Source organism: Asterias amurensis, chromosome 16 (genome assembly GCF_032118995.1).
Source record: "Asterias amurensis chromosome 16, ASM3211899v1".
In the NCBI taxonomy this organism is placed as follows: domain Eukaryota; kingdom Metazoa; phylum Echinodermata; class Asteroidea; order Forcipulatida; family Asteriidae; genus Asterias; species Asterias amurensis.
Genome location: NC_092663.1, coordinates 5137517 through 5162839, shown reverse-complemented (window position 1 = coordinate 5162839; position 25323 = coordinate 5137517). Strand labels below are relative to the sequence as shown.

Genomic DNA, 25323 nt, shown 5'->3' with positions numbered 1-25323 from the left:
AGCTAGAAGGTTTGTTAAATTAACTAAGCAAAAAATATACTCCCGGCGGGGAATCGAACCCCGGTCTCCTGAGTGACAGTCAGAGATACTTACCACTATACTACCGAGGATGACTGACGATTAAAGCCATAGTTTATTCTAAGAATACTTCAGCTAGAAGGTTTGTTGAATGAACTAGGCAAAAAGACACTCCCCGGCGGGGAATCGAACCCCGGTCTCCTGAGTGACAGTCAGAGATACTTACCACTACACAACCGAGGATGACTGACGATTAAAGCCATAGTTTATTCTAAGAATACTTCAGCTAGAAGGTTTGTTGAATGAACTAGGCAAAAAGACACTCGCCGGCGGGGAATCGAACCCCGGTCTCCTGAGTGACAGTCAGAGATACTTACCACTATACAACCGAGGATGACTGACATTTAAAGTCATAGTTATTCTAAGCACACTTCAGCTAAACGGTTTGTTGAATAAACTAGACAAAAATAAACTCCCCGGCGGGGAATCGAACCCCGGTCTCCTGAGTGACAGTCAGAGATACTTACCACTATACTACCGAGGATGACTGACATTTAAAGTCATAGTTTATTCTCAGACCACTTCAGCTAGAAGGTTTGTTGAATAAACTAGGCAAAAAATACACTCCCCGGCGGGGAATCGAACCCCGGTCTCCTGAGTGACAGTCAGAGATACTTACCACTATACTACCGAGGATGACTGACAATTAAAGCCATAGTTTATTCTAAGCACACTTCAGCTAGAAGGTTTGTTGAATAAACTAGAGAAAAAAACAGTCCCCGGCGGGGAATCGAACCCCGGTCTCCTGAGTGACAGTCAAAGATACTTACCACTATACTACCGAGGATGACTGACATTTAAAGTCATAGTTTATTCTCAGACCACTTCAGCTAGAAGGTTTGTTGAATAAACTAGGCAAAAAATACACTCCCCGGCGGGGAATCGAACCCCGGTCTCCTGAGTGACAGTCAGAGATACTTACCACTATACTACCGGGGATGACTGACAATTAAAGCCATAGTTTATTCTAAGCACACTTCAGCTAGAAGGTTTGTTGAATAAACTAGAGAAAAAAACACTCCCCGGCAGGGAATCGAACACCGGTCTCCTGAGTGACAGTCAGAGATACTTACCACTATACTACCGGGGATGACTGACAATTAAAGCCATAGTTTATTCTAAGAATACTTCAGCTAGAAGGTTTGTTGAATAAACTAGGCAAAAAACACTCCCCGGCGGGGAATCGAACCCCGGTCTCCTGAGTGACAGTCAGAGATACTTACCACTATACTACCGAGGATGACTGACATTTAAAGTCATAGTTTATTCTCAGACCACTTCAGCTAGAAGGTTTGTTGAATAAACTAGGCAAAAAAAACACTCCCCGGCAGGGAATCGAACCCCGGTCTCCTGAGTGACAGTCAGAGATACTTACCACTATACTACCGAGGATGACTGACAATTAAAGCCATAGTTTATTCTAAGCACACTTCAGCTAGAAGGTTTGTTGAATAAACTAGAGAAAAACACACTCCCCGGCGGGGAATCGAACCCCGGTCTCCTGAGTGACAGTCAGAGATACTTACCACTATACTACCGAGGATGACTGACATTTAAAGTCATAGTTTATTCTCAGACCACTTCAGTTAGAAGGTTTGTTGAATAAACTAGACAAAAAATACACTCCCCGGCGGGGAATCGAACCCCGGTCTCCTGAGTGACAGTCAGAGGTACTTACCAGTATACTACCGAGGATGACTGACATTTAAAGTCATAGTTTATTCTAAGAACACTTCAGCTAGAAGGTTTGTTGAATGAACTAGGCAAAAAATACACTCCCCGGCGGGGAATCGAACCCCGGTCCCCTGAGTGACAGTCAGAGATACTTACCAGTATACTACCGAGGATGACTGACATTTAAAGTCATAGTTTATTCTCAAAACACTTCAGCTAGAAAGTTTGTTGAATAAACTAGGCAAAAATGCACTCCACGGCGGGGAATCGAACCCCGGTCTCCTGAGTGACAGTCAGAGATACTTACCAGTATACTACCGAGGATGACTGACATTTAAAGTCATAGTTTATTCTCAGAACACTTCAGCTAGAAGGTTTGTTGAATAAACTAGGCAAAAATGCACTCCCCGGCGGGGAATCGAACCCCGGTCTCCTGAGTGACAGTCAGAGATACTTACCACTATACTACCGAGGATGACTGACATTTAAAGTCATAGTTGATTCTAAGAACACTTCAGCTAGAAGGTTTGTTGAATGAAATAGGCAAAAAATACACTCCCCGGCGGGGAATCGAACCCCGGTCTCCTGAGTGACAGTCAGAGATACTTACCACTATAGTACCGAGGATGACTGACATTTAAAGTCCTAGGTTTTTCTTAGAATACTTCAGCTAGAAGGTTTGTTAAATTAACTAAGCAAAAAATATACTCCCGGCGGGGAATCGAACCCCGGTCTCCTGAGTGACAGTCAGAGATACTTACCACTATACTACCGAGGATGACTGACGATTAAAGCCATAGTTTTTTCTAAGAATACTTCAGCTAGAAGGTTTGTTGAATGAACTAGGCAAAAAGACACTCCCCGGCGGGGAATCGAACCCCGGTCTCCTGAGTGACAGTCAGAGATACTTACCACTACACAACCGAGGATGACTGACATTTAAAGTCATAGTTTATTCTCAGAACACTTCAGCTAGAAGGTTTGTTGAATAAACTAGGCAAAAATGCACTCCCCGGCGGGGAATTGAACCCCGGTCTCCTGAGTGACAGTCAGAGATACTTACCACTATACTACCGAGGATGACTGACATTTAAAGTCATAGTTGATTCTAAGAACACTTCAGCTAGAAGGTTTGTTGAATGAAATAGGCATAAAATACACTCCCCGGCGGGGAATCGAACCCCGGTCTCCTGAGTGACAGTCAGAGATACTTACCACTATAGTACCGAGGATGACTGACATTTAAATTCAAAGTTCATTCTAAAAACACTTCAGCTAGAAGGTTTGTTGAATAAACTAGGCAAAAAATACACTCCCCGGCGGGGAATCGAACCCCGGTCTCCTGAGTGACAGTCAGAGATACTTACCACTATACTACCGAGGATGACTGACAATTAAAGCCATAGTTTATTCTAAGCACACTTCAGCTAGAAGGTTTGTTGAATAAACTAGAGAAAAAAAACACACCCCGGTGGGGAATCGAACCCCGGTCTCCTGAGTGACAGTCAGAGATACTTACCACTATACTACCGAGGATGACTGACATTTAAAGCCATAGTTTATTCTAAGCACACTTCAGCTAGAAGGTTTGTTGAATAAACTAGGCAAATAATACACTCCCCGGCGGGGAATCGAACCCCGGTCTCCTGAGTGACAGTCAGAGATACTTACCACTATACTACCGAGGATGACTGACGTTTAAAGTCCTAGGTTTTTCTTAGAATACTTCAGCCAGAAGGTTTGTTAAATTAACTAAGCAAAAAATATACTCCCCGGCGGGGAATCGAACCCCGGTCTCCTGAGTGACAGTCAGAGATACTTACCACTATACTACCGAGGATGACTGACATTTAAAGTCATAGTTTATTCTCAGACCACTTCAGCTAGAAGGTTTGTTGAATAAACTAGAGAAAAATACACTCCCCGGCGGGGAAACGAACCCCGGTCTCCTGAGTGACAGTCAGAGATACTTACCACTATACTACCGAGGATGACTGACGATTAAAGCCATAGTTTTTTCTAAGAATACTTCAGCTAGAAGGTTTGTTGAATGAACTAGGCAAAAAGACACTCCCCGGCGGGGAATCGAACCCCGGTCTCCTGAGTGACAGTCAGAGATACTTACCACTACACAACCGAGGATGACTGACATTTAAAGTCATAGTTTATTCTCAGAACACTTCAGCTAGAAGGTTTGTTGAATAAACTAGGCAAAAATGCACTCCCCGGCGGGGAATCGAACCCCGGTCTCCTGAGTGACAGTCAGAGATACTTACCACTATACTACCGAGGATGACTGACATTTAAAGTCATAGTTGATTCTAAGAACACTTCAGCTAGAAGGTTTGTTGAATGAAATAGGCAAAAAATACACTCCCCGGCGGGGAATCGAACCCCGGTCTCCTGAGTGACAGTCAGAGATACTTACCACTATACTACCGAGGATGACTGACATTTAAAGTCATAGTTGATTCTAAGAACACTTCAGCTAGAAGGTTTGTTGAATGAAATAGGCAAAAAATACACTCCCCGGCGGGGAATCGAACCCCGGTCTCCTGAGTGACAGTCAGAGATACTTACCACTATAGTACCGAGGATGACTGACATTTAAATTCAAAGTTCATTCTAAAAACACTTCAGCTAGAAGGTTTGTTGAATAAACTCGGCAAAAAATACACTCCCCGGCGGGGAATCGAACCCCGGTCTCCTGAGTGACAGTCAGAGATACTTACCACTATACTACCGAGGATGACTGACAATTAAAGCCATAGTTTATTCTAAGCACACTTCAGCTAGAAGGTTTGTTGAATAAACTAGAGAAAAAAAACACACCCCGGCGGGGAATCGAACCCCGGTCTCCTGAGTGACAGTCAGAGATACTTACCACTATACTACCGAGGATGACTGACATTTAAAGTCATAGTTTATTCTCAGACCACTTCAGCTAGAAGGTTTGTTGAATAAACTAGGCAAATATTACACTCCCCGGCGGGGAATCGAACCCCGGTCTCCTGAGTGACAGTCAGAGATACTTACCACTATACTACCGAGGATGACTGACGTTTAAAGTCCTAGGTTTTTCTTAGAATACTTCAGCCAGAAGGTTTGTTAAATTAACTAAGCAAAAAATATACTCCCCGGCGGGGAATCGAACCCCGGTCTCCTGAGTGACAGTCAGAGATACTTACCACTATACTACCGAGGATGACTGACATTTAAAGTCATAGTTTATTCTCAGACCACTTCAGCTAGAAGGTTTGTTGAATAAACTAGAGAAAAATACACTCCCCGGCGGGGAAACGAACCCCGGTCTCCTGAGTGACAGTCAGAGATACTTACCACTATACTACCGAGGATGACTGACGATTAAAGCCATAGTTTTTTCTAAGAATACTTCAGCTAGAAGGTTTGTTGAATGAACTAGGCAAAAAGACACTCCCCGGCGGGGAATCGAACCCCGGTCTCCTGAGTGACAGTCAGAGATACTTACCACTACACAACCGAGGATGACTGACATTTAAAGTCATAGTTTATTCTCAGAACACTTCAGCTAGAAGGTTTGTTGAATAAACTAGGCAAAAATGCACTCCCCGGCGGGGAATCGAACCCCGGTCTCCTGAGTGACAGTCAGAGATACTTACCACTATACTACCGAGGATGACTGACATTTAAAGTCATAGTTGATTCTAAGAACACTTCAGCTAGAAGGTTTGTTGAATGAAATAGGCAAAAAATACACTCCCCGGCGGGGAATCGAACCCCGGTCTCCTGAGTGACAGTCAGAGATACTTACCACTATAGTACCGAGGATGACTGACATTTAAATTCAAAGTTCATTCTAAAAACACTTCAGCTAGAAGGTTTGTTGAATAAACTAGGCAAAAAATACACTCCCCGGCGGGGAATCGAACCCCGGTCTCCTGAGTGACAGTCAGAGATACTTACCACTATACTACCGAGGATGACTGACAATTAAAGCCATAGTTTATTCTAAGCACACTTCAGCTAGAAGGTTTGTTGAATAAACTAGAGAAAAAAAACACACCCCGGCGGGGAATCGAACCCCGGTCTCCTGAGTGACAGTCAGAGATACTTACCACTATACTATTGAGGATGACTGACATTTAAAGTCATAGTTTATTCTCAGACCACTTCAGCTAGAAGGTTTGTTGAATAAACTAGGCAAATAATACACTCCCCGGCGGGGAATCGAACCCCGGTCTCCTGAGTGACAGTCAGAGATACTTACCACTATACTACCGAGGATGACTGACGTTTAAAGTCCTAGGTTTTTCTTAGAATACTTCAGCCAGAAGGTTTGTTAAATTAACTAAGCAAAAAATATACTCCCCGGCGGGGAATCGAACCCCGGTCTCCTGAGTGACAGTCAGAGATACTTACCACTATACTACCGAGGATGACTGACATTTAAAGTCATAGTTTATTCTCAGACCACTTCAGCTAGAAGGTTTGTTGAATAAACTAGAGAAAAATACACTCCCCGGCGGGGAAACGAACCCCGGTCTCCTGAGTGACAGTCAGAGATACTTACCAGTATACTACCGAGGATGACTGACATTTAAAGTCATAGTTTATTCTCAAAACACTTCAGCTAGAAAGTTTGTTGAATAAACTAGGCAAAAATGCACTCCCCGGCGGGGAATCGAACCCCGGTCTCCTGAGTGACAGTCAGAGATACTTACCACTATACTACCGAGGATGACTGACAATTAAAGCCATAGTTTATTCTAAGCACACTTCAGCTAGAAGGTTTGTTGAATAAACTAGAGAAAAAAACACTCCCCGGCAGGGAATCGAACACCGGTCTCCTGAGTGACAGTCAGAGATACATACCACTATACTACCGGGGATGACTGACATTTAAAGTCATAGTTTATTCTCAGACCACTTCAGCTAGAAGGTTTGTTGAATAAACTAGAGAAAAAACAGTCCCCGGCGGGGAATCGAACCCCGGTCTCCTGAGTGACAGTCAGAGATACTTACCACTATACTACCGAGGATGACTGACATTTAAAGTCATAGTTTATTCTCAGACCACTTCAGCTAGAAGGTTTGTTGAATAAACTAGGCAAAAAATACACTCCCCGGCGGGGAATCGAACCCCGGTCTCCTGAGTGACAGTCAGAGATACTTACCACTATACTACCGAGGATGACTGACAATTAAAGCCATAGTTTATTCTAAGCACACTTCAGCTAGAAGGTTTGTTGAATAAACTAGAGAAAAAAACACTCCCCGGCAGGGAATCGAACACCTGTCTCCTGAGTGACAGTCAGAGATACTTACCACTATACTACCGGGGATGACTGACAATTAAAGCCATAGTTTATTCTAAGAATACTTCAGCTAGAAGGTTTGTTGAATAAACTAGGCAAAAAAACACTCCCCGGCGGGGAATCGAACCCCGGTCTCCTGAGTGACAGTCAGAGATACTTACCACTATACTACCGAGGATGACTGACATTTAAAGTCATAGTTTATTCTCAGACCACTTCAGCTAGAAGGTTTGTTGAATAAACTAGGCAAAAAATACACTCCCCGGCGGGGAATCGAACCCCGGTCTCCTGAGTGACAGTCAGAGATACTTACCACTATACTACCGAGGATGACTGACAATTAAAGCCATAGTTTATTCTAAGCACACTTCAGCTAGAAGGTTTGTTGAATAAACTAGAGAAAAAAAAACTCCCCGGCGGGGAATCGAACCCCGGTCTCCTGAGTGACAGTCAGAGATACTTACCACTATACTACCGAGGATGACTGACATTTAAAGTCATAGTTTATTCTCAGACCACTTCAGCTAGAAGGTTTGTTGAATATACTAGGCAAAAAATACACTCCCGGCGGGGAATCGAACCCCGGTCTCCTGAGTGACAGTCAGAGATACTTACCAGTATACTACCGAGGATGACTGACATTTAAAGTCATAGTTTATTCTCAGACCACTTCAGCTAGAAGGTTTGTTGAATAAACTAGGCAAATAATACACTCCCCGGCGGGGAATCGAACCCCGGTCTCCTGAGTGACAGTCAGAGATACCACTATACTACCGAGGATGACTGACGTTTAAAGTCATAGGTTTTTCTTAGAATACTTCAGCTAGAAGGTTTGTTAAATTAACTAAGCAAAAAATATACTCCCCGGCGGGGAATCGAACCCCGGTCTCCTGAGTGACAGTCAGAGATACTTACCACTATACTACCGAGGATGACTGACATTTAAATTCAAAGTTCATTCTAAAAACACTTCAGCTAGAAGGTTTGTTGAATAAACTAGAGAAAAATACACTCCCCGGCGGGGAAACGAACCCCGGTCTCCTGAGTGACAGTCAGAGATACTTACCAGTATACTACCGAGGATGACTGACATTTAAAGTCATAGTTTATTCTCAAAACACTTCAGCTAGAAAGTTTGTTGAATAAACTAGGCAAAAATGCACTCCCCGGCGGGGAATCGAACCCCGGTCTCCTGAGTGACAGTCAGAGATACTTACCACTATACTACCGAGGATGACTGACAATTAAAGCCATAGTTTATTCTAAGCACACTTCAGCTAGAAGGTTTGTTGAATAAACTAGAGAAAAAAACACTCCCCGGCAGGGAATCGAACACCGGTCTCCTGAGTGACAGTCAGAGATACTTACCACTATACTACCGGGGATGACTGACATTTAAAGTCATAGTTTATTCTCAGACCACTTCAGCTAGAAGGTTTGTTGAATAAACTAGAGAAAAAACAGTCCCCGGCGGGGAATCGAACCCCGGTCTCCTGAGTGACAGTCAGAGATACTTACCACTATACTACCGAGGATGACTGACATTTAAAGTCATAGTTTATTCTCAGACCACTTCAGCTAGAAGGTTTGTTGAATAAACTAGGCAAAAAATACACTCCCCGGCGGGGAATCGAACCCCGGTCTCCTGAGTGACAGTCAGAGATACTTACCACTATACTACCGAGGATGACTGACAATTAAAGCCATAGTTTATTCTAAGCACACTTCAGCTAGAAGGTTTGTTGAATAAACTAGAGAAAAAAACACTCCCCGGCAGGGAATCGAACACCGGTCTCCTGAGTGACAGTCAGAGATACTTACCACTATACTACCGGGGATGACTGACAATTAAAGCCATAGTTTATTCTAAGAATACTTCAGCTAGAAGGTTTGTTGAATAAACTAGGCAAAAAAACACTCCCCGGCGGGGAATCGAACCCCGGTCTCCTGAGTGACAGTCAGAGATACTTACCACTATACTACCGAGGATGACTGACATTTAAAGTCATAGTTTATTCTCAGACCACTTCAGCTAGAAGGTTTGTTGAATAAACTAGGCAAAAAATACACTCCCCGGCGGGGAATCGAACCCCGGTCTCCTGAGTGACAGTCAGAGATACTTACCACTATACTACCGAGGATGACTGACAATTAAAGCCATAGTTTATTCTAAGCACACTTCAGCTAGAAGGTTTGTTGAATAAACTAGAGAAAAAAACACTCCCCGGCGGGGAATCGAACCCCGGTCTCCTGAGTGACAGTCAGAGATACTTACCACTATACTACCGAGGATGACTGACATTTAAAGTCATAGTTTATTCTCAGACCACTTCAGCTAGAAGGTTTGTTGAATATACTAGGCAAAAAATACACTCCCGGCGGGGAATCGAACCCCGGTCTCCTGAGTGACAGTCAGAGATACTTACCAGTATACTACCGAGGATGACTGACATTTAAAGTCATAGTTTATTCTCAGACCACTTCAGCTAGAAGGTTTGTTGAATAAACTAGGCAAATAATACACTCCCCGGCGGGGAATCGAACCCCGGTCTCCTGAGTGACAGTCAGAGATACCACTATACTACCGAGGATGACTGACGTTTAAAGTCATAGGTTTTTCTTAGAATACTTCAGCTAGAAGGTTTGTTAAATTAACTAAGCAAAAAATATACTCCCCGGCGGGGAATCGAACCCCGGTCTCCTGAGTGACAGTCAGAGATACTTACCACTATACTACCGAGGATGACTGACATTTAAAGTCATAGTTTATTCTCAGACCACTTCAGCTAGAAGGTTTGTTGAATAAACTAGAGAAAAATACACTCCCCGGCGGGGAATCGAACCCCGGTCTCCTGAGTGACAGTCAGAGATACTTACCACTATACTACCGAGGATGACTGACATTTAAAGTCATAGTTTATTCTCAGACCACTTCAGCTAGAAGGTTTGTTGAATAAACTAATACACTCCCCGGCAGGGAATCGAACACCGGTCTCCTGAGTGACAGTCAGAGATACTTACCACTATACTACCGAGGATGACTGACAATTAAAGCCATAGTTTATTCTAAGCACACTTCAGCAAGAAGGTTTGTTGAATAAACTAGAGAAAAAAACACTCCCCGGCAGGGAATCGAACACCGGTCTCCTGAGTGACAGTCAGAGATACTTACCACTATACTACCGGGGATGACTGACATTTAAAGTCATAGTTTATTCTCAGACCACTTCAGCTAGAAGGTTTGTTGAATAAACTAGAGAAAAAAACACTGCCCGGCGGGGAATCGAACCCCGGTCTCCTGAGTGACAGTCAGAGATACTTACCACTATACTACCGAGGATGACTGACATTTAAAGTCATAGTTTATTCTCAGACCACTTCAGCTAGAAGGTTTGTTGAATAAACTAGGCAAAAAATACACTCCCCGGCGGGGAATCGAACCCCGGTCTCCTGAGTGACAGTCAGAGATACTTACCACTATACTACCGAGGATGACTGACAATTAAAGCCATAGTTTATTCTAAGCACACTTCAGCTAGAAGGTTTGTTGAATAAACTAGAGAAAAAAACACTCCCCGGCAGGGAATCGAACACCGGTCTCCTGAGTGACAGTCAGAGATACTTACCACTATACTACCGGGGATGACTGACAATTAAAGCCATAGTTTATTCTAAGAATACTTCAGCTAGAAGGTTTGTTGAATAAACTAGGCAAAAAAACACTCCCCGGCGGGGAATCGAACCCCGGTCTCCTGAGTGACAGTCAGAGATACTTACCACTATACTACCGAGGATGACTGACATTTAAAGTCATAGTTTATTCTCAGACCACTTCAGCTAGAAGGTTTGTTGAATAAACTAGGCAAAAAATACACTCCCCGGCGGGGAATCGAACCCCGGTCTCCTGAGTGACAGTCAGAGATACTTACCACTATACTACCGAGGATGACTGACAATTAAAGCCATAGTTTATTCTAAGCACACTTCAGCTAGAAGGTTTGTTGAATAAACTAGAGAAAAAAACACTCCCCGGCGGGGAATCGAACCCCGGTCTCCTGAGTGACAGTCAGAGATACTTACCACTATACTACCGAGGATGACTGACATTTAAAGTCATAGTTTATTCTCAGACCACTTCAGCTAGAAAGTTTGTTGAATAAACTAGGCAAAAATGCACTCCCCGGCGGGGAATCGAACCCCGGTCTCCTGAGTGACAGTCAGAGATACTTACCACTATACTACCGAGGATGACTGACAATTAAAGCCATAGTTTATTCTAAGCACACTTCAGCTAGAAGGTTTGTTGAATAAACTAGAGAAAAAAAACACTCCCCGGCGGGGAATCGAACCCCGGTCTCCTGAGTGACAGTCAGAGATACTTACCACTATACTACCGAGGATGACTGACATTTAAAGTCATAGTTTATTCTCAGACCACTTCAGCTAGAAGGTTTGTTGAATAAACTAGGCAAATAATACACTCCCCGGCGGGGAATCGAACCCCGGTCTCCTACGTGACAGTCAGAGATACTTACCACTATACTACCGAGGATGACTGACGTTTAAAGTCCTAGGTTTTTCTTAGAATACTTCAGCTAGAAGGTTTGTTAAATTAACTAAGCAAAAAATATACTCCCCGGCGGGGAATCGAACCCCGGTCTCCTGAGTGACAGTCAGAGATACTTACCACTATACTTCCGAGGATGACTGACATTTAAAGTCATAGTTTATTCTCAGACCACTTCAGCTAGAAGGTTTGTTGAATAAACTAGAGAAAAAAACACTCCCCGGCGGGGAATCGAACCCCGGTCTCCTGAGTGACAGTCAGAGATACTTACCACTATACTACCGAGGATGACTGACATTTAAAGCCATAGTTTATTCTCAGACCACTTCAGCTAGAAGGTTTGTTGAATAAACTAGGCAAAAAATACACTCCCCGGCGGGGAATCGAACCCCGGTCTCCTGAGTGACAGTCAGAGATACTTACCACTATACTACCGAGGATGACTGACAATTAAAGCCATAGTTTATTCTAAGCACACTTCAGCTAGAAGGTTTGTTGAATAAACTAGAGAAAAAACCACTCCCCGGCAAGGAATCGAACACCGGTCTCCTGAGTGACAGTCAGAGATACTTACCACTATACTACCGGGGATGACTGACATTTAAAGTCATAGTTTATTCTCAGACCACTTCAGCTAGAAGGTTTGTTGACTAAACTAGAGAAAAAAACACTCCCCGGCGGGGAATCGAACCCCGGTCTCCTGAGTGACAGTCAGAGATACTTACCACTATACTACCGAGGATGACTGACATTTAAAGTCATAGTTTATTCTCAGACCACTTCAGCTAGAAGGTTTGTTGAATAAACTAGGCAAAAAATACACTCCCCGGCGGGGAATCGAACCCCGGTCTCCTGAGTGACAGTCAGAGATACTTACCACTATACTACCGAGGATGACTGACGTTTAAAGTCCTAGGTTTTTCTTAGAATACTTCAGCTAGAAGGTTTGTTAAATTAACTAAGCAAAAAATATACTCCCCGGCGGGGAATCGAACCCCGGTCTCCTGAGTGACAGTCAGAGATACTTACCACTATACTACCGAGGATGACTGACATTTAAAGTCATAGTTTATTCTCAGACCACTTCAGCTAGAAGGTTTGTTGAATAAACTAGAGAAAAAAACACTCCCCGGCGGGGAATCGAACCCCGGTCTCCTGAGTGACAGTCAGAGATACTTACCACTATACTACCGAGGATGACTGACATTTAAAGTCATAGTTTATTCTCAGACCACTTCAGCTAGAAGGTTTGTTGAATAAACTAGGCAAAAAATACACTCCCCGGCGGGGAATCGAACCCCGGTCTCCTGAGTGACAGTCAGAGATACTTACCACTATACTACCGAGGATGACTGACAATTAAAGCCATAGTTTATTCTAAGCACACTTCAGCTAGAAGGTTTGTTGAATAAACTAGAGAAAAAAACACTCCCCGGCAAGGAATCGAACACCGGTCTCCTGAGTGACAGTCAGAGATACTTACCACTATACTACCGGGGATGACTGACATTTAAAGTCATAGTTTATTCTCAGACCACTTCAGCTAGAAGGTTTGTTGAATAAACTAGAGAAAAAAACACTCCCCGGCGGGGAATCGAACCCCGGTCTCCTGAGTGACAGTCAGAGATACTTACCACTATACTACCGAGGATGACTGACATTTAAAGTCATAGTTTATTCTCAGACCACTTCAGCTAGAAGGTTTGTTGAATAAACTAGGCAAAAAATACACTCCCCGGCGGGGAATCGAACCCCGGTCTCCTGAGTGACAGTCAGAGATACTTACCACTATACTACCGAGGATGACTGACAATTAAAGCCATAGTTTATTCTAAGCACACTTCAGCTAGAAGGTTTGTTGAATAAACTAGAGAAAAAAACACTCCCCGGCAGGGAATCGAACACCGGTCTCCTGAGTGACAGTCAGAGATACTTACCACTATACTACCGGGGATGACTGACAATTAAAGCCATAGTTTATTCTAAGAATACTTCAGCTAGAAGGTTTGTTGAATAAACTAGGCAAAAAAACACTCCCCGGCGGGGAATCGAACCCCGGTCTCCTGAGTGACAGTCAGAGATACTTACCACTATACTACCGAGGATGACTGACATTTAAAGTCATAGTTTATTCTCAGACCACTTCAGCTAGAAGGTTTGTTGAATAAACTAGGCAAAAAATACACTCCCCGGCAGGGAATCGAACCCCGGTCTCCTGAGTGACAGTCAGAGATACTTACCACTATACTACCGAGGATGAATGACAATTAAAGCCATAGTTTATTCTAAGCACACTTCAGCTAGAAGGTTTGTTGAATAAACTAGAGAAAAACACACTCCCCGGCGGGGAATCGAACCCCGGTCTCCTGAGTGACAGTCAGAGATACTTACCACTATACTACCGAGGATGACTGACATTTAAAGTCATAGTTTATTCTCAGACCACTTCAGTTAGAAGGTTTGTTGAATAAACTAGGCAAAAAATACACTCCCCGGCGGGGAATCGAACCCCGGTCTCCTGAGTGACAGTCAGAGGTACTTACCAGTATACTACCGAGGATGACTGACATTTAAAGTCATAGTTTATTCTCAAAACACTTCAGCTAGAAGGTTTGTTGAATGAACTAGGCAAAAAATACACTCCCCGGCGGGGAATCGAACCCCGGTCCCCTGAGTGACAGTCAGAGATACTTACCAGTATACTACCGAGGATGACTGACATTTAAAGTCATAGTTTATTCTCAAAACACTTCAGCTAGAAAGTTTGTTGAATAAACTAGGCAAAAATGCACTCCCCGGCGGGGAATCGAACCCCGGTCTCCTGAGTGACAGTCAGAGATACTTACCACTATACTACCGAGGATGACTGACATTTAAAGTAATAGTTTATTCTCAGACCACTTCAGCTAGAAGGTTTGTTGAATAAACTAGGCAAAAAATACACTCCCCGGCAGGGAATCGAACCCCGGTCTCCTGAGTGACAGTCAGAGATACTTACCACTATACTACCGAGGATGACTGATAATTAAAGCCATAGTTTATTCTAAGCACACTTCAGCTAGAAGGTTTGTTGAATAAACTAGAGAAAAAAACACTCCCCGGCGGGGAATCGAACCCCGGTCTCCTGAGTGACAGTCAGAGATACTTACCACTATACTACCGAGGATGACTGACATTTAAAGTCATAGTTTATTCTCAGACCACTTCAGTTAGAAGGTTTGTTGAATAAACTAGGCAAAAAATACACTCCCCGGCGGGGAATCGAACCCCGGTCTCCTGAGTGACAGTCAGAGATACTTACCAGTATACTACCGAGGATGACTGACATTTAAAGTCATAGTTTATTCTAAGAACACTTCAGCTAGAAGGTTTGTTGAATGAACTAGGCAAAAAATACACTCCCCGGCGGGGAATCGAACCCCGGTCCCCTGAGTGACAGTCAGAGATACTTACCAGTATACTACCAAGGATGACTGACATTTAAAGTCATAGTTTATTCTCAAAACACTTCAGCTAGAAAGTTTGTTGAATAAACTAGGCAAAAATGCACTCCCCGGCGGGGAATCGAACCCCGGTCTCCTGAGTGACAGTCAGAGATACTTACCACTATACTACCGAGGATGACTGACAATTAAAGCCATTTTTTATTCTAAGCACACTTCAGCTAGAAGGTTTGTTGAATAAACTAGGCAAAAAATACACTCCCCGGTGGGGAATCGAACCCCGGTCTCCTGAGTGACAGTCAGAGATACTTACCACTATTCTACCGAGGATGACTGACAATTAAAGCCATAGTTTATTCTAAGCACACTTCAGCTAGAAGGTTTGTTGAATAAACTAGAGAAAAAAATACTCCCCGGCGGGGAATCGAACCCCGGTCTCCTGAGTGACAGTCAGTGATACTTACCACTATACTACCGATGATGACTGACGTTTAAAGTCATGATTTATTCTAAAAACACTTCAGATAGATGGTTTGTTGAATAAACGAGGCAAAAAATACACTCCCGGCGGGGAATCGTACCCCGGTATCCTGAGTGACAGTCAGTGATACTTACCACTATACTACCGAGGATGACTGACATTTAAAGTCATAGTTTATTAGACCACTTCAGCTTAAAGGTTTTTTGATCAAACTAGGCAAAAAATACACTCCCTGGCTGGAAAACGAATCAAAAACTTGCATTAACAACTTGTAGAGGAAAGAGCAGTGCTGCCATGGAAGCTCAGGCAAGTTATGTCAACTAATAAAACTAATAGTACCAACATGTACTTTGCAACTTTCGTCAAAAGATAAACAACAACTTTTGCAAAACTTATTATTTTATTATTTCATTGCCAGTTTATAACCAAAAAGAAGCCATTTTTTTAATGAAAAGAGAAACAAATTTAATATCAGTAAAGTAATAGGGGATTAACATAATTGTTGTCTTTATTATTATGTTTTGTTACACATTACGGTGGTTTTTCTTTTGTCAAAGACCCAACGTCCGCACAAACTAGTAGGATCATAACTGGCTTGTTTGCTCCATAATAGTTGTCATGTTTTTCATTTTACATTATTTTACTGTATTTATCTTTTTATGATTATGGCAACAAGATTGTACCAGCCTCTTTGAAAATCAGTAAAGCTATGCACGCTTATAAACTAAAATGTGGAACATACAAATAATATGTTTGTAAATGTACACTAACGCAGCACTGCCAATTTCCTTTTGGCAATGTCTTAACATTTGCTGTATTTACTTAAGACTTGGGAGAAACATTGACTTTGTAAACAATTACTTCATGATCACATGATTACTTCATGATCACTGTGCACTCTGAAAGTATTGGTTGTTCACACTAAGTTAAACCAATAACAACACTGATATACACTGATTAAATAAAAATGAACCATGGTGAAGTATCATTTGGTGGTATATGTAACTAAATAGTTAAAGAAACATTACAGAATTTGTAAGAAAATAGTAAGTCTAAGATCACAGATTTCACGGTCTTAATTATAGTAGAAAACATCCCAGTCTGAAGTGTCATATTTGATGAGAAATAAATAAAACAAATTTCCTGATTGAATTTTATCACTCAGTGAGCGTTAGTTTATTTTATAAATTTTTTAATAATAGATGTCATGCAAAATTAACGTGCTATCCTTTTTTTGATTATTGACTTCACGCAAAACGTGTTATTTAATCACTGTTTTCACTATTTCCTCATGACCCAGATGGGCGATCGATCTCAAACTGCTTCAGGTTTGTCACTTTATGTACATGGTGGATAAAAGTAAATAAATTACTTACACTACCAGCAACTGTTTTGTTCACAAAAAACAATTCTGTAATATTCCTTTAAGGATAACACATTTAACACTTGATGCTCTGATTTCCTGCTTGTGAGGGTTAAGGCAGGTTAATTACAAGGAAACGAAATCATATTTCAAACCAGAAAGGAAATGCTTAGGGCTTAGTCTGTAAAAACAAATATATAATATATATTATTCCAGTGAAGCAGAACTACAAAAAATACTAAAGCTATCAAAACAAAATAAAACTATATTCTACCCTGAACAAAAAACAAATACCCTGCTACTTCTTCAAAATCTTAAACAAAATGTATTTCGAAAATAAAAATTTATAAGCAATGTAGAGAAACACTATTGTTATTAAAACCATGGAAGACTTGTTTTAGGGTGTGGCACACATAGTTATCCTTGGTGTTTTTAAGGTTCACACAGTAAGCATCCTTGCTAACAGGCGAGCTACAGTGTTTAAGCCCTTGTAGGAAGTTATAGTATTACAGAAGAAGGAAGTCATGTGAAACACATATTATATAAATAATTCAGACTGTATACTTTAACAACTTTAAAAACGTTCAGGGACATGATATTAAAGGTGGACATCTGTTTTAAAACAAATTGCAAATAGGGTAACACACTAAATCCTGTTCCCTTTGTTCAAATTGCAAACAGGGTAACACACTAAATCCTGTTCCCTATGTTCAAATTGCAAACAGGGTAACACACTAAATCCTGTTCCCTATGTTCAAATTGCAAATAGGGTAACACACTAAATCCTGTTCCCTATGTTCCCTCGACCCTACTGTATTTACCTAATCCCATAAAAAATAGAACACGGAGAATGCCGAGTGCGTCATTGAGCGTGTGATATCGTTGTGAGACTATTTCAATGGACCCGCGTTCGCCATTTTTCCCCCGTACAGTGGACTTCATAAACAATGACTAATGAAAATACGTAGAAATGTTCTATGTGCGATGCCATTTTGCCATACATGCGAGTCAAGCTGGGCAATGATCATTTTGCCATACAAACACATCGCGTGGTATCAACACGACGCATCCACAGACGACACAGAGGGCGACCTAATCCTTATTGTAACCTTAACCCTGATGGGAAGAGTCCGGTTATAATATTGGATATTTAATAAGTTAAACAAAACCATGTTTCTTGGCTGGATGGCTCAGGCAGTTTTGAGGGACGCTCCGAGCTCTTCTTAGATGACTTTAAGCTCTTTGCCAGTTTCAATGAAAGCTTCTACACAACGTTCAATCTCTTCCTCAGAGTGAGCTGCTGATATTTGAACCCTGATCCTGGCTTTACCTGTAAGAAATAAATATGACATTTAATAACTCCCTCACACCCAAGGCTAAATCTGTTTAAAATCGAGATTGCTTGTCGTTGCCAAGAGGTTAAGAGCACACTCGAGCTCTGGTGTTTCTGATCAGCAGAGTGTGGGTTTGAGTCCCGGTTGTGACATCTGTGTCCTTAAAGGCACCTGGAAATAGGATTTTTTTTCTTCTAAACATAAGAGTATATGTTTACTAACAATAAAACTATTTTTTGAGTAATTGTTTGTCACGATTTATATGTTAAAAAAATTAATTAAGTGCTTGGGGGGGTTGACTCCGCCTACCCCTTTTGTGACGTAGGAAAAGGAAGACTTTGCCTCGATGCGTAGATAAACACACGTGCAAAAGTACATGTAATTCTAAGACGTGAGTTAGTACGCTGCGAAAAAGGTTTTTTCTGGCATTTTTCAGGCAATGCCGACCAGGTGTATTGCTGCTGGATGCAGCAAAACAACTAAAGATGGGGTCAGTCTTCATCTATTTCCTGCAGATCCCAACTATAGGCGGTTGTGGGCTGCGAAAGTCAGATTAACTAGAGCAAAGTGGTCCGGTCCGACGTCTTTTTCAGCGCTATGCAGCGAACACTTCGAGCCGTCGTGCTTCGAATCCGGGATACACCACTCATTTGACATGACGAGAAGAGCCATTCTTAAACACGACGCCGTCCCAACAATTTTTCCAGCTATGTTTTTAGCTTTGGCCAAGTGACACGATTTTTTGTTGGTACCGCATGCGATTCACCGTGCGTGCAGGTCCTATGTGACCGTCCGCACATTATACAGCAGCCATAGTGCGTGCGTGCAGTCTGCTCCGTCCGTGGCCGTATTTCTATTTTAACGTTCCCAGACGTAATGTACGGGGGCCTGACTACAAATTTTCTCTTCAAATATCGCGCCTTGAAATACATCACGAACAGCGCCCTCTCGGGTCGGGGCCTACTCGTAAATTTGTAAATACAATCAAAACTAATATTTTTAAACCTTAGTTAACTTTTTATTCACATTCCTCTCGTAAAAACACATATTTTAGTGACAAAAGCTTTATTTAAAAAAAATACCCTTTCCAGGTGACTTTAAGCGAGACACTTAACCGTGATGCTTTGTCCTTTAGATGGGACATTAAGCCAATGGTCCTGTGTGTTGTATAAAGCAAGTAAAAGAACCCAGTGCACTAATCAAAAAGAAACGGAGTTCGCCCAGGTGTCCCTGGTTTGATTGGCAGCATATTGCGCCAGAGCACCTTGTAAACCATTACATGGTGCTATGTAAAAGGAGTAGATCTCATAACTTAAACATAGTCTCACATACCTTGCAGGAAAATACTGTATGTTAAGCACCTTGAGCGTCAATGAGTGAAGGATTTGGCGCTTTATAAAAAGCAACTGTTGTCATTTATTATTGTTGATACCTCACAATGCAATGCTTCAAATCAGATTATACACTTTTAAGGTGATTGCTTTAGGGCAAAATAGTGGCCGTTAACTGTATGTTAAATTGCCTGAATTTGTAAAGGGTACATTTAATTATTCTCCTTGTTTACAAAGCAATACATGGCCTTGCTCCCACATACATCAATAGTTTCATCTCACAAAAGTTGTCTTCTTCATCCATGAGCCGTCGATCAACATCCAACATTCATCTTCAACTTTCCAATGGTCCACACACGAATACCCGCTATGGTCATAGAGCATTCTCAGTAGCTGCACCAACTTGCTGGAACAAGCTTCCTCTTTTCAGACAATGCTAAAGCGCTTTGAAACGCATGTGGAAAGCGCCAAACAAATGTTATTTATTATTAATATTATTTATTATTGGCTCACCTTTAGGAACAACAGGGAAACTGAATCCAATCACAAAGACTCCACGCTTGAGCATTTCTTCTGAAAACCTCCTGGCAAGACTAGCATCACCGAACATAACAGGACATATCGGGTGACCCTTCCCCTGTTAACAAATTAAGAACAAATAAGTTAGTAGCTTCAATGCTGGGCAAGTTAAGAAAAAAAAATACTGTAATTATTGGTCCGCAACTAGCTTCACAAGTTACTGGGCTTCTTATGATGCTTGGTTTCCATGATAAAGTTCGCTTGCACACACCACTGCGTGACGGACCTAAGCGCGATATAAGAAGCCATTATTATCCAAGACCACTGGGGCACTGTGACTTGAAACTAAAGTATGTCAACTAGAGTGAATCGTGCACTCACTCCGGTTGCTGACTAAGGAGAAAAACCTGCAATGGTGTATTAAACCCTTCTTTCAAACATTTTGAACCTTTTGAAAACAGTTGATGCCATGAGGTGAATGATCAGAAAGAACATTATCAAGATTTACCCAAATAGTGAATCCAGCTGCCGTCATTCTGTCCCTGAAATGCTTTGTATTCTTGGCTAGCTGAGACACCAACGATGGATCGTCAGTAATCATATCGAGCACCTACAAAAGAGAAGTTTAAATTATTAAGTCTTGATCAGGGATGACATTGCCTTAACCCTGCACAATGACATTGACCAATCTATGACCCTACCTTAAACAGATTATGGAAACATCATTCAAAGATTTACCTTGGAAGCTGAAGCAACAACAGGCGGTGGTAACGTGTTTGAGAAGAGATATGGACGGGACTTTTGCCTCAACATGTCAATCAAGGGTTTGGGACCAGTGGTGTAGCCACCTGTTTGGTTTGGAATCAATTAAAAAATACCACAGATAATTCAATTAGCAAATTCAAATTAACTTTGAAATACTCAGTCTTACACTGACAGCTTTACTAAACTCAGAAAATATAAGTTATACGTGCAAATTTGGCCTATAAGGCAACAAAACATAACTCAAAGTCAAATTATATTATAAATTTCACAAAAGTAATAAAGATAAAACCATTTAAAATGCCCTATAATGCTTAGAAAATACAGGGTACTTCTCCCAATGCTCAAGCTAGCTAGCATATCGAGCCCATACGCCCGAATTGTGGGTTGATATGCGCAACGTGGTCCAAATTTCATCGCTAATTTCACATAAATAATCAAGAAGAAACCATTAATAATGCTCTTGAATACACTTTATGGCTATAAACCAAGATTAACACTAAATGGATACATTCAGAAGACCTTGCTTTAATTCAGCATCCTTTGGTCAACCTTCCAAAGAACAGATACTACCACTGTGTACACTGTGAGTAACAGGGATCAGATTGTACCACAATGGGGGACTTTTGAGACGCTAGGTGGAAGCAGACTTACCAGGTAAATCTATTGCTCTCGGCAATGTGCGCGTGCTCAGAAAAATGTAACCAATGGTAATTTACCTTAAAAAAAGTCTGCTGCCATCTAACGTTCCAAAGCCTCCAATTGTTGCTAGCGTTTACATATCTTACCCGCTGCTCCTCCGAGAGCTTTACCAAGAGTGGAATTGATGATGTCGGAGCAGCCATCAAGGCCTAGAAGTTCCTCAGTCCCTCGACCTGTCTCACCAAGGAGACCTGTACCATGGCAGTCATCAACAAACAGAAGGGCCTTGAATGTGTCCGCTAAACTTACTAACTCCCTGTACAAGAAGAATAAGAAAAACAGATTAAAACTTGGCGTGAACATGGGGTGTCATGGCTGAGCGGTTAAGACAGGCAAACTCTGGTGTTTCTAATTAGCAGATTGGAAAGGGAATTACATGGAGATAACAGGTGTGGGTTGTCGCACAAAGAGGTATTTTATTTTAGCATCTTCTAGAGCTTTCCTTCAATGTTTTGATTCATGGATTTCTAATTGCTCTGTATTTTGACTATTTTACTTTTACTGAATAGCAGTTGTAATACTGGCAACGGCACCCTGTTGTTAAAAAACTGCAAACAAAAAATGATTTCCATCAAACAGAATTATTTTTCTTAAACATGTTTCTTACTTGAGAGGTGCAATGTCTCCATCCATGCTGAAAACACCATCAGTAACAATCATACGCATGCGACAATCTTGGGTCTTCTTTAAAATAGATTCCAGGTCTGCAGAAGAGAAAAATAATCAAAATGACAATCAGGGCACTTTATAAAGAAAGTGCATTGAGATGTTATTGTGAAATGCACAATATAATAACTGGGTTTTTTATTAAGTGAAGGAGAAAACGCCTTGGTGCCTGCCCTTGCACTTTCAAAACCAAAGCATTACGCCTGCTTACCGTTGACATCCATGTGTTTGTATCGATGACGTTGTGCCTTACACAACCTTATGCCATCAATAATAGACGCATGGTTGAGCTCATCAGAAATGACTGCATCCTCTGGTGTTAACAGTGCCTCAAAGATGCCTGCGTTGGCATCGAAGCAACTAGCATACAAAATGGCATCTTCCCGTTTGTGAAACCGAGCCAACTTTTCTTCCAGCTCTTTGTGGATGTCCTGAGAAAGAATTGTGGAATGTTTTCAAGATTACGGTAAAACTGGCACAGAGGGGAAATCATGATAGTAAAGTAAATTGTTATGCTGCAGGAGATTTCGTCTCCCCACTTGGTGTATCCCAACACATACATAAATAACAAAATCGGTGAAAATTTAGATTAAATTGGTCATCAAAGTTGCAAGAGATTAATGTCAGAAAATACACCATTGGTGCACTGTAGTTGTGTGCTCTGCCGAAATAATACTTGAGTGACAAATTAACTCTTTCTAGAAAACTGTGTTACTCTAGAGGAAGAAGTTCTCACTATGTTTTATATTATTAACAGCTCTCCATTGTGTGTTACCAAGTAAGTTTTTATGCCAACAACTATTTTGAGTCATTACCAAATGTGTCCAGTGCCTGAAACTCGACAAACAACTCCATTACCTGTGTGCCGCAGATAAACCTGGTAGAGCTTAGACCTGACCCATAATCATCAAGGGCCTTCTTGGCTGCATTCACAACTTCAGGATGACTCTGTGGAGATAAAAAGCCACATATTTGTCAAATAAATAACCATAGTAGGCTACTAGGGTTGTAGCTAGACCAAGTTTAGTAATCGCAAGCTTCAGGTAGGCATGATGCCAGGTTTCCAAACTGATCATCCTATAAACCCATGCAAATAATTTGAATTACATTTTGACCATGTTCTCTCCCTGTGACATTTGATACTGTTGATACAATTAGCTGTGTCTCATATCAATACTATTTTGATTCTTGGGGAAATCTGTGATGAGCAGCACAATACATTTTGCTCAAAGTGCTGGGCAAAAATTGTGAGTCCTAGGCAGGCCTGCCCAGCACCACCCAACGAGATGTTGCTCCAGAACTATGAGCCTGCTCAAAATTTTCGGACGGCCATCTCGCCCTGCAATTAGAAAGAGTGGCAACTAACTTAAAATGGAATTGCTTTACTTGGATCGTACTGGGGAAGTGCTAGACATGGTGCAGTTGGATGTTCGTGCCATTTACAGACAGACTCGTTACAAGAATTTAACAAACTAGGGTTACATTATAGACATTGGTTGTCCAGCCAAAGCTACATGTATACGGTTCATTCAGAGTATGTCAGACCAAACCAGTTTTACGGTTCTTCTCAGGACAGGTTTAGAAATGTTAGGAAATAGTTTGGTGTGACCCAGCTTTTAAAATTACACCTGAAAAGAAAACAGATACTCACAGAAAGACCCAGATAGTTGTTGGCACAAAAGTTCAGGATGTCATTAGAGTTCCCAGCTACTCTGATTGATGCCGCCTGCCTCGTTACTATGACACGCTCTGGTTTATATGTACCTACAAATTAAAAAGAGGAATTCATAATAATAATATTAATAATAATAAACACACAGGACTTTTAAAGTGCACAAAAGCCTCGATGCACTTTACAATAATTAATAAATTCAAGGCAGTGCCTGAGGTCAATAGAGAGCCTCAGCGAAAGAGCACAAAACATTCATGGAGCCTTTTGTTGATTTCAACGTTAGCTTTACTTTCGGTCATCTGCATGTACATGTAGTGTCCATGTGTATCGGTACAGTACATGTACTTGCATGTAATAATGGTGTTGAATTTGACTGCGTATGTGAAATGGATGTAGGTGAAAGGTGATTATGGACAGGGATTGACCTGCTAGAGGCCACTCTCTGGCGTTATTCACGAGCCTCAAAGTGTGATGTCAGATGTTCTGGCTAAGCTCTTACCAGCTTCGTGAATAGAGGTCATGACCTCATTCATGGCTTCGTTCATCACTGCTTGAGCCTCAGTGCTATACCGCACACAGCCATGCTTTGCAATGTGAAGTTGACATGCTTTCGCCAGCACCACCCTTGCCATTTCTATTAAAAAAGGAAATGTTATGTTATTTAAACATTATTAATTTATATTTTTTTATGAGGTGTTGAAACAAAGGTCAGGATGCCTCATCATAAATTAGCAATTAGTAAAAATCACTGCAGCTCGCAAGCCTTTTTTGTTTATGAAACTTGTATTCAGCCCACTCAAGTACGGTGTACACTGTAAGGCTAGTTACGATAACTTAACGTTTACGTTTAAGTTTATGTTGGTTTACTCAGCAAAATCCACAAGTTTGGACGTAAAGCTAAGGGTGGTTGATTGGTGCTCAAGCAGTAGGAATACAAGCGCCACCAGGCTAACAATAAAGGGCCCAAAGAAACGTAACACTCCCGTAGTCCCGACGGCGAGAGGAGTGTTACATTATCGCAACTTACTGTATGCCTACCAGCAGTCTGCTGTGTATATTATGTTCCGTATTCTTATTTTAAAATTATAATTATTTATAATATGACCAATGATAACATTATTTTTATTTACAATAAATAATTAATTTTCTTAACTTTATTATTAAAAAATAAAATAAATCACTAATAAAAGTAAGGTAAGGAGTAATGAACTTATAGTTTTAGGGTTAGACGTGCAAATTTCTTTATTTTTATTTGAAGCAATGGTAGGTTGTCTTCTTACCTTGTTTGCTGTATCGATACTTTTGGAGGGTTTATTAATTGACAATGCTTGTTTGATGTTTGAGCGTTGTTGATGTTTTACACGAGTGTCCTTCTGGGGAAAAAAATGAAATTAAATAGCGCCACCAGTAGTGACGTTCTAATCATACAGCTTG

At 41.4% G+C, this 25323-nt stretch overlaps 1 protein-coding gene and 60 non-coding genes across 61 annotated transcripts; all 61 read right to left on the bottom strand.

The window, feature by feature from the left end:
• Window positions 1–490: 490 nt before the first annotated feature.
• Trnad-guc (transfer RNA aspartic acid (anticodon GUC)) lies at window positions 491–562 on the bottom strand. Its single transcript has one exon. It is a non-coding gene; the product is annotated as a tRNA-Asp (tRNA).
• Window positions 563–642: 80 nt separating this feature from the next.
• On the bottom strand, window positions 643–714 carry Trnad-guc (transfer RNA aspartic acid (anticodon GUC)). Its single transcript has one exon. It is a non-coding gene; the product is annotated as a tRNA-Asp (tRNA).
• A 79-nt stretch (window positions 715–793) lies between these two features.
• Trnad-guc (transfer RNA aspartic acid (anticodon GUC)) lies at window positions 794–865 on the bottom strand. The gene has a single exon. It is a non-coding gene; the product is annotated as a tRNA-Asp (tRNA).
• Window positions 866–945: 80 nt separating this feature from the next.
• Window positions 946–1017, bottom strand: Trnad-guc (transfer RNA aspartic acid (anticodon GUC)). The gene has a single exon. It is a non-coding gene; the product is annotated as a tRNA-Asp (tRNA).
• Window positions 1018–1246: 229 nt separating this feature from the next.
• Trnad-guc (transfer RNA aspartic acid (anticodon GUC)) lies at window positions 1247–1318 on the bottom strand. The gene has a single exon. It is a non-coding gene; the product is annotated as a tRNA-Asp (tRNA).
• An 80-nt stretch (window positions 1319–1398) lies between these two features.
• Trnad-guc (transfer RNA aspartic acid (anticodon GUC)) lies at window positions 1399–1470 on the bottom strand. The gene has a single exon. It is a non-coding gene; the product is annotated as a tRNA-Asp (tRNA).
• Window positions 1471–1549: 79 nt separating this feature from the next.
• Trnad-guc (transfer RNA aspartic acid (anticodon GUC)) lies at window positions 1550–1621 on the bottom strand. The gene has a single exon. It is a non-coding gene; the product is annotated as a tRNA-Asp (tRNA).
• An 80-nt stretch (window positions 1622–1701) lies between these two features.
• Trnad-guc (transfer RNA aspartic acid (anticodon GUC)) lies at window positions 1702–1773 on the bottom strand. The gene has a single exon. It is a non-coding gene; the product is annotated as a tRNA-Asp (tRNA).
• A 382-nt stretch (window positions 1774–2155) lies between these two features.
• On the bottom strand, window positions 2156–2227 carry Trnad-guc (transfer RNA aspartic acid (anticodon GUC)). The gene has a single exon. It is a non-coding gene; the product is annotated as a tRNA-Asp (tRNA).
• Window positions 2228–2760: 533 nt separating this feature from the next.
• On the bottom strand, window positions 2761–2832 carry Trnad-guc (transfer RNA aspartic acid (anticodon GUC)). The gene has a single exon. It is a non-coding gene; the product is annotated as a tRNA-Asp (tRNA).
• Window positions 2833–3064: 232 nt separating this feature from the next.
• Trnad-guc (transfer RNA aspartic acid (anticodon GUC)) lies at window positions 3065–3136 on the bottom strand. Its single transcript has one exon. It is a non-coding gene; the product is annotated as a tRNA-Asp (tRNA).
• Window positions 3137–3368: 232 nt separating this feature from the next.
• Trnad-guc (transfer RNA aspartic acid (anticodon GUC)) lies at window positions 3369–3440 on the bottom strand. Its single transcript has one exon. It is a non-coding gene; the product is annotated as a tRNA-Asp (tRNA).
• Window positions 3441–3520: 80 nt separating this feature from the next.
• Trnad-guc (transfer RNA aspartic acid (anticodon GUC)) lies at window positions 3521–3592 on the bottom strand. The gene has a single exon. It is a non-coding gene; the product is annotated as a tRNA-Asp (tRNA).
• Window positions 3593–3973: 381 nt separating this feature from the next.
• On the bottom strand, window positions 3974–4045 carry Trnad-guc (transfer RNA aspartic acid (anticodon GUC)). The gene has a single exon. It is a non-coding gene; the product is annotated as a tRNA-Asp (tRNA).
• An 80-nt stretch (window positions 4046–4125) lies between these two features.
• Trnad-guc (transfer RNA aspartic acid (anticodon GUC)) lies at window positions 4126–4197 on the bottom strand. Its single transcript has one exon. It is a non-coding gene; the product is annotated as a tRNA-Asp (tRNA).
• Window positions 4198–4429: 232 nt separating this feature from the next.
• On the bottom strand, window positions 4430–4501 carry Trnad-guc (transfer RNA aspartic acid (anticodon GUC)). Its single transcript has one exon. It is a non-coding gene; the product is annotated as a tRNA-Asp (tRNA).
• Window positions 4502–4733: 232 nt separating this feature from the next.
• Window positions 4734–4805, bottom strand: Trnad-guc (transfer RNA aspartic acid (anticodon GUC)). Its single transcript has one exon. It is a non-coding gene; the product is annotated as a tRNA-Asp (tRNA).
• Window positions 4806–4885: 80 nt separating this feature from the next.
• On the bottom strand, window positions 4886–4957 carry Trnad-guc (transfer RNA aspartic acid (anticodon GUC)). The gene has a single exon. It is a non-coding gene; the product is annotated as a tRNA-Asp (tRNA).
• Window positions 4958–5338: 381 nt separating this feature from the next.
• On the bottom strand, window positions 5339–5410 carry Trnad-guc (transfer RNA aspartic acid (anticodon GUC)). The gene has a single exon. It is a non-coding gene; the product is annotated as a tRNA-Asp (tRNA).
• A 232-nt stretch (window positions 5411–5642) lies between these two features.
• Window positions 5643–5714, bottom strand: Trnad-guc (transfer RNA aspartic acid (anticodon GUC)). The gene has a single exon. It is a non-coding gene; the product is annotated as a tRNA-Asp (tRNA).
• A 232-nt stretch (window positions 5715–5946) lies between these two features.
• Window positions 5947–6018, bottom strand: Trnad-guc (transfer RNA aspartic acid (anticodon GUC)). Its single transcript has one exon. It is a non-coding gene; the product is annotated as a tRNA-Asp (tRNA).
• An 80-nt stretch (window positions 6019–6098) lies between these two features.
• On the bottom strand, window positions 6099–6170 carry Trnad-guc (transfer RNA aspartic acid (anticodon GUC)). Its single transcript has one exon. It is a non-coding gene; the product is annotated as a tRNA-Asp (tRNA).
• Window positions 6171–6400: 230 nt separating this feature from the next.
• Trnad-guc (transfer RNA aspartic acid (anticodon GUC)) lies at window positions 6401–6472 on the bottom strand. The gene has a single exon. It is a non-coding gene; the product is annotated as a tRNA-Asp (tRNA).
• A 229-nt stretch (window positions 6473–6701) lies between these two features.
• Window positions 6702–6773, bottom strand: Trnad-guc (transfer RNA aspartic acid (anticodon GUC)). Its single transcript has one exon. It is a non-coding gene; the product is annotated as a tRNA-Asp (tRNA).
• Window positions 6774–6853: 80 nt separating this feature from the next.
• Window positions 6854–6925, bottom strand: Trnad-guc (transfer RNA aspartic acid (anticodon GUC)). The gene has a single exon. It is a non-coding gene; the product is annotated as a tRNA-Asp (tRNA).
• Window positions 6926–7155: 230 nt separating this feature from the next.
• On the bottom strand, window positions 7156–7227 carry Trnad-guc (transfer RNA aspartic acid (anticodon GUC)). Its single transcript has one exon. It is a non-coding gene; the product is annotated as a tRNA-Asp (tRNA).
• An 80-nt stretch (window positions 7228–7307) lies between these two features.
• On the bottom strand, window positions 7308–7379 carry Trnad-guc (transfer RNA aspartic acid (anticodon GUC)). The gene has a single exon. It is a non-coding gene; the product is annotated as a tRNA-Asp (tRNA).
• A 79-nt stretch (window positions 7380–7458) lies between these two features.
• Trnad-guc (transfer RNA aspartic acid (anticodon GUC)) lies at window positions 7459–7530 on the bottom strand. The gene has a single exon. It is a non-coding gene; the product is annotated as a tRNA-Asp (tRNA).
• A 379-nt stretch (window positions 7531–7909) lies between these two features.
• Trnad-guc (transfer RNA aspartic acid (anticodon GUC)) lies at window positions 7910–7981 on the bottom strand. Its single transcript has one exon. It is a non-coding gene; the product is annotated as a tRNA-Asp (tRNA).
• A 230-nt stretch (window positions 7982–8211) lies between these two features.
• On the bottom strand, window positions 8212–8283 carry Trnad-guc (transfer RNA aspartic acid (anticodon GUC)). Its single transcript has one exon. It is a non-coding gene; the product is annotated as a tRNA-Asp (tRNA).
• A 229-nt stretch (window positions 8284–8512) lies between these two features.
• Trnad-guc (transfer RNA aspartic acid (anticodon GUC)) lies at window positions 8513–8584 on the bottom strand. The gene has a single exon. It is a non-coding gene; the product is annotated as a tRNA-Asp (tRNA).
• An 80-nt stretch (window positions 8585–8664) lies between these two features.
• Trnad-guc (transfer RNA aspartic acid (anticodon GUC)) lies at window positions 8665–8736 on the bottom strand. The gene has a single exon. It is a non-coding gene; the product is annotated as a tRNA-Asp (tRNA).
• Window positions 8737–8966: 230 nt separating this feature from the next.
• Trnad-guc (transfer RNA aspartic acid (anticodon GUC)) lies at window positions 8967–9038 on the bottom strand. Its single transcript has one exon. It is a non-coding gene; the product is annotated as a tRNA-Asp (tRNA).
• Window positions 9039–9118: 80 nt separating this feature from the next.
• Window positions 9119–9190, bottom strand: Trnad-guc (transfer RNA aspartic acid (anticodon GUC)). The gene has a single exon. It is a non-coding gene; the product is annotated as a tRNA-Asp (tRNA).
• A 79-nt stretch (window positions 9191–9269) lies between these two features.
• Window positions 9270–9341, bottom strand: Trnad-guc (transfer RNA aspartic acid (anticodon GUC)). The gene has a single exon. It is a non-coding gene; the product is annotated as a tRNA-Asp (tRNA).
• A 379-nt stretch (window positions 9342–9720) lies between these two features.
• On the bottom strand, window positions 9721–9792 carry Trnad-guc (transfer RNA aspartic acid (anticodon GUC)). Its single transcript has one exon. It is a non-coding gene; the product is annotated as a tRNA-Asp (tRNA).
• Window positions 9793–9871: 79 nt separating this feature from the next.
• On the bottom strand, window positions 9872–9943 carry Trnad-guc (transfer RNA aspartic acid (anticodon GUC)). The gene has a single exon. It is a non-coding gene; the product is annotated as a tRNA-Asp (tRNA).
• Window positions 9944–10469: 526 nt separating this feature from the next.
• Window positions 10470–10541, bottom strand: Trnad-guc (transfer RNA aspartic acid (anticodon GUC)). Its single transcript has one exon. It is a non-coding gene; the product is annotated as a tRNA-Asp (tRNA).
• Window positions 10542–10771: 230 nt separating this feature from the next.
• On the bottom strand, window positions 10772–10843 carry Trnad-guc (transfer RNA aspartic acid (anticodon GUC)). The gene has a single exon. It is a non-coding gene; the product is annotated as a tRNA-Asp (tRNA).
• An 80-nt stretch (window positions 10844–10923) lies between these two features.
• Trnad-guc (transfer RNA aspartic acid (anticodon GUC)) lies at window positions 10924–10995 on the bottom strand. The gene has a single exon. It is a non-coding gene; the product is annotated as a tRNA-Asp (tRNA).
• Window positions 10996–11074: 79 nt separating this feature from the next.
• On the bottom strand, window positions 11075–11146 carry Trnad-guc (transfer RNA aspartic acid (anticodon GUC)). Its single transcript has one exon. It is a non-coding gene; the product is annotated as a tRNA-Asp (tRNA).
• Window positions 11147–11225: 79 nt separating this feature from the next.
• Trnad-guc (transfer RNA aspartic acid (anticodon GUC)) lies at window positions 11226–11297 on the bottom strand. The gene has a single exon. It is a non-coding gene; the product is annotated as a tRNA-Asp (tRNA).
• An 80-nt stretch (window positions 11298–11377) lies between these two features.
• On the bottom strand, window positions 11378–11449 carry Trnad-guc (transfer RNA aspartic acid (anticodon GUC)). Its single transcript has one exon. It is a non-coding gene; the product is annotated as a tRNA-Asp (tRNA).
• Window positions 11450–11832: 383 nt separating this feature from the next.
• Window positions 11833–11904, bottom strand: Trnad-guc (transfer RNA aspartic acid (anticodon GUC)). Its single transcript has one exon. It is a non-coding gene; the product is annotated as a tRNA-Asp (tRNA).
• An 80-nt stretch (window positions 11905–11984) lies between these two features.
• On the bottom strand, window positions 11985–12056 carry Trnad-guc (transfer RNA aspartic acid (anticodon GUC)). Its single transcript has one exon. It is a non-coding gene; the product is annotated as a tRNA-Asp (tRNA).
• Window positions 12057–12286: 230 nt separating this feature from the next.
• On the bottom strand, window positions 12287–12358 carry Trnad-guc (transfer RNA aspartic acid (anticodon GUC)). The gene has a single exon. It is a non-coding gene; the product is annotated as a tRNA-Asp (tRNA).
• An 80-nt stretch (window positions 12359–12438) lies between these two features.
• Trnad-guc (transfer RNA aspartic acid (anticodon GUC)) lies at window positions 12439–12510 on the bottom strand. Its single transcript has one exon. It is a non-coding gene; the product is annotated as a tRNA-Asp (tRNA).
• Window positions 12511–12590: 80 nt separating this feature from the next.
• Trnad-guc (transfer RNA aspartic acid (anticodon GUC)) lies at window positions 12591–12662 on the bottom strand. The gene has a single exon. It is a non-coding gene; the product is annotated as a tRNA-Asp (tRNA).
• A 79-nt stretch (window positions 12663–12741) lies between these two features.
• Window positions 12742–12813, bottom strand: Trnad-guc (transfer RNA aspartic acid (anticodon GUC)). Its single transcript has one exon. It is a non-coding gene; the product is annotated as a tRNA-Asp (tRNA).
• Window positions 12814–12893: 80 nt separating this feature from the next.
• On the bottom strand, window positions 12894–12965 carry Trnad-guc (transfer RNA aspartic acid (anticodon GUC)). The gene has a single exon. It is a non-coding gene; the product is annotated as a tRNA-Asp (tRNA).
• Window positions 12966–13195: 230 nt separating this feature from the next.
• Window positions 13196–13267, bottom strand: Trnad-guc (transfer RNA aspartic acid (anticodon GUC)). The gene has a single exon. It is a non-coding gene; the product is annotated as a tRNA-Asp (tRNA).
• Window positions 13268–13347: 80 nt separating this feature from the next.
• On the bottom strand, window positions 13348–13419 carry Trnad-guc (transfer RNA aspartic acid (anticodon GUC)). Its single transcript has one exon. It is a non-coding gene; the product is annotated as a tRNA-Asp (tRNA).
• Window positions 13420–13649: 230 nt separating this feature from the next.
• Trnad-guc (transfer RNA aspartic acid (anticodon GUC)) lies at window positions 13650–13721 on the bottom strand. The gene has a single exon. It is a non-coding gene; the product is annotated as a tRNA-Asp (tRNA).
• Window positions 13722–13801: 80 nt separating this feature from the next.
• On the bottom strand, window positions 13802–13873 carry Trnad-guc (transfer RNA aspartic acid (anticodon GUC)). The gene has a single exon. It is a non-coding gene; the product is annotated as a tRNA-Asp (tRNA).
• Window positions 13874–13952: 79 nt separating this feature from the next.
• On the bottom strand, window positions 13953–14024 carry Trnad-guc (transfer RNA aspartic acid (anticodon GUC)). The gene has a single exon. It is a non-coding gene; the product is annotated as a tRNA-Asp (tRNA).
• An 80-nt stretch (window positions 14025–14104) lies between these two features.
• Trnad-guc (transfer RNA aspartic acid (anticodon GUC)) lies at window positions 14105–14176 on the bottom strand. Its single transcript has one exon. It is a non-coding gene; the product is annotated as a tRNA-Asp (tRNA).
• A 231-nt stretch (window positions 14177–14407) lies between these two features.
• Trnad-guc (transfer RNA aspartic acid (anticodon GUC)) lies at window positions 14408–14479 on the bottom strand. Its single transcript has one exon. It is a non-coding gene; the product is annotated as a tRNA-Asp (tRNA).
• An 80-nt stretch (window positions 14480–14559) lies between these two features.
• Trnad-guc (transfer RNA aspartic acid (anticodon GUC)) lies at window positions 14560–14631 on the bottom strand. The gene has a single exon. It is a non-coding gene; the product is annotated as a tRNA-Asp (tRNA).
• A 79-nt stretch (window positions 14632–14710) lies between these two features.
• Window positions 14711–14782, bottom strand: Trnad-guc (transfer RNA aspartic acid (anticodon GUC)). The gene has a single exon. It is a non-coding gene; the product is annotated as a tRNA-Asp (tRNA).
• Window positions 14783–15165: 383 nt separating this feature from the next.
• Window positions 15166–15237, bottom strand: Trnad-guc (transfer RNA aspartic acid (anticodon GUC)). Its single transcript has one exon. It is a non-coding gene; the product is annotated as a tRNA-Asp (tRNA).
• Window positions 15238–15754: 517 nt separating this feature from the next.
• LOC139948686 (2-amino-3-ketobutyrate coenzyme A ligase, mitochondrial-like) lies at window positions 15755–25301 on the bottom strand. The gene is made up of 11 exons (XM_071946932.1): window positions 25170–25301; window positions 24389–24523; window positions 23869–23981; window positions 23076–23165; window positions 22429–22648; window positions 22159–22255; window positions 21638–21807; window positions 20826–20935; window positions 20596–20697; window positions 20082–20205; window positions 15755–18233 (listed from the first exon to the last, which is right to left on the bottom strand). The coding sequence occupies exons 2-11, from the start codon at window positions 24519–24521 to the stop codon at window positions 18127–18129; spliced, it is 1266 nt and encodes a 421-aa protein (XP_071803033.1). The 5' UTR covers window positions 24522–24523; window positions 25170–25301; the 3' UTR covers window positions 15755–18126.
• Window positions 25302–25323: the final 22 nt, after the last annotated feature.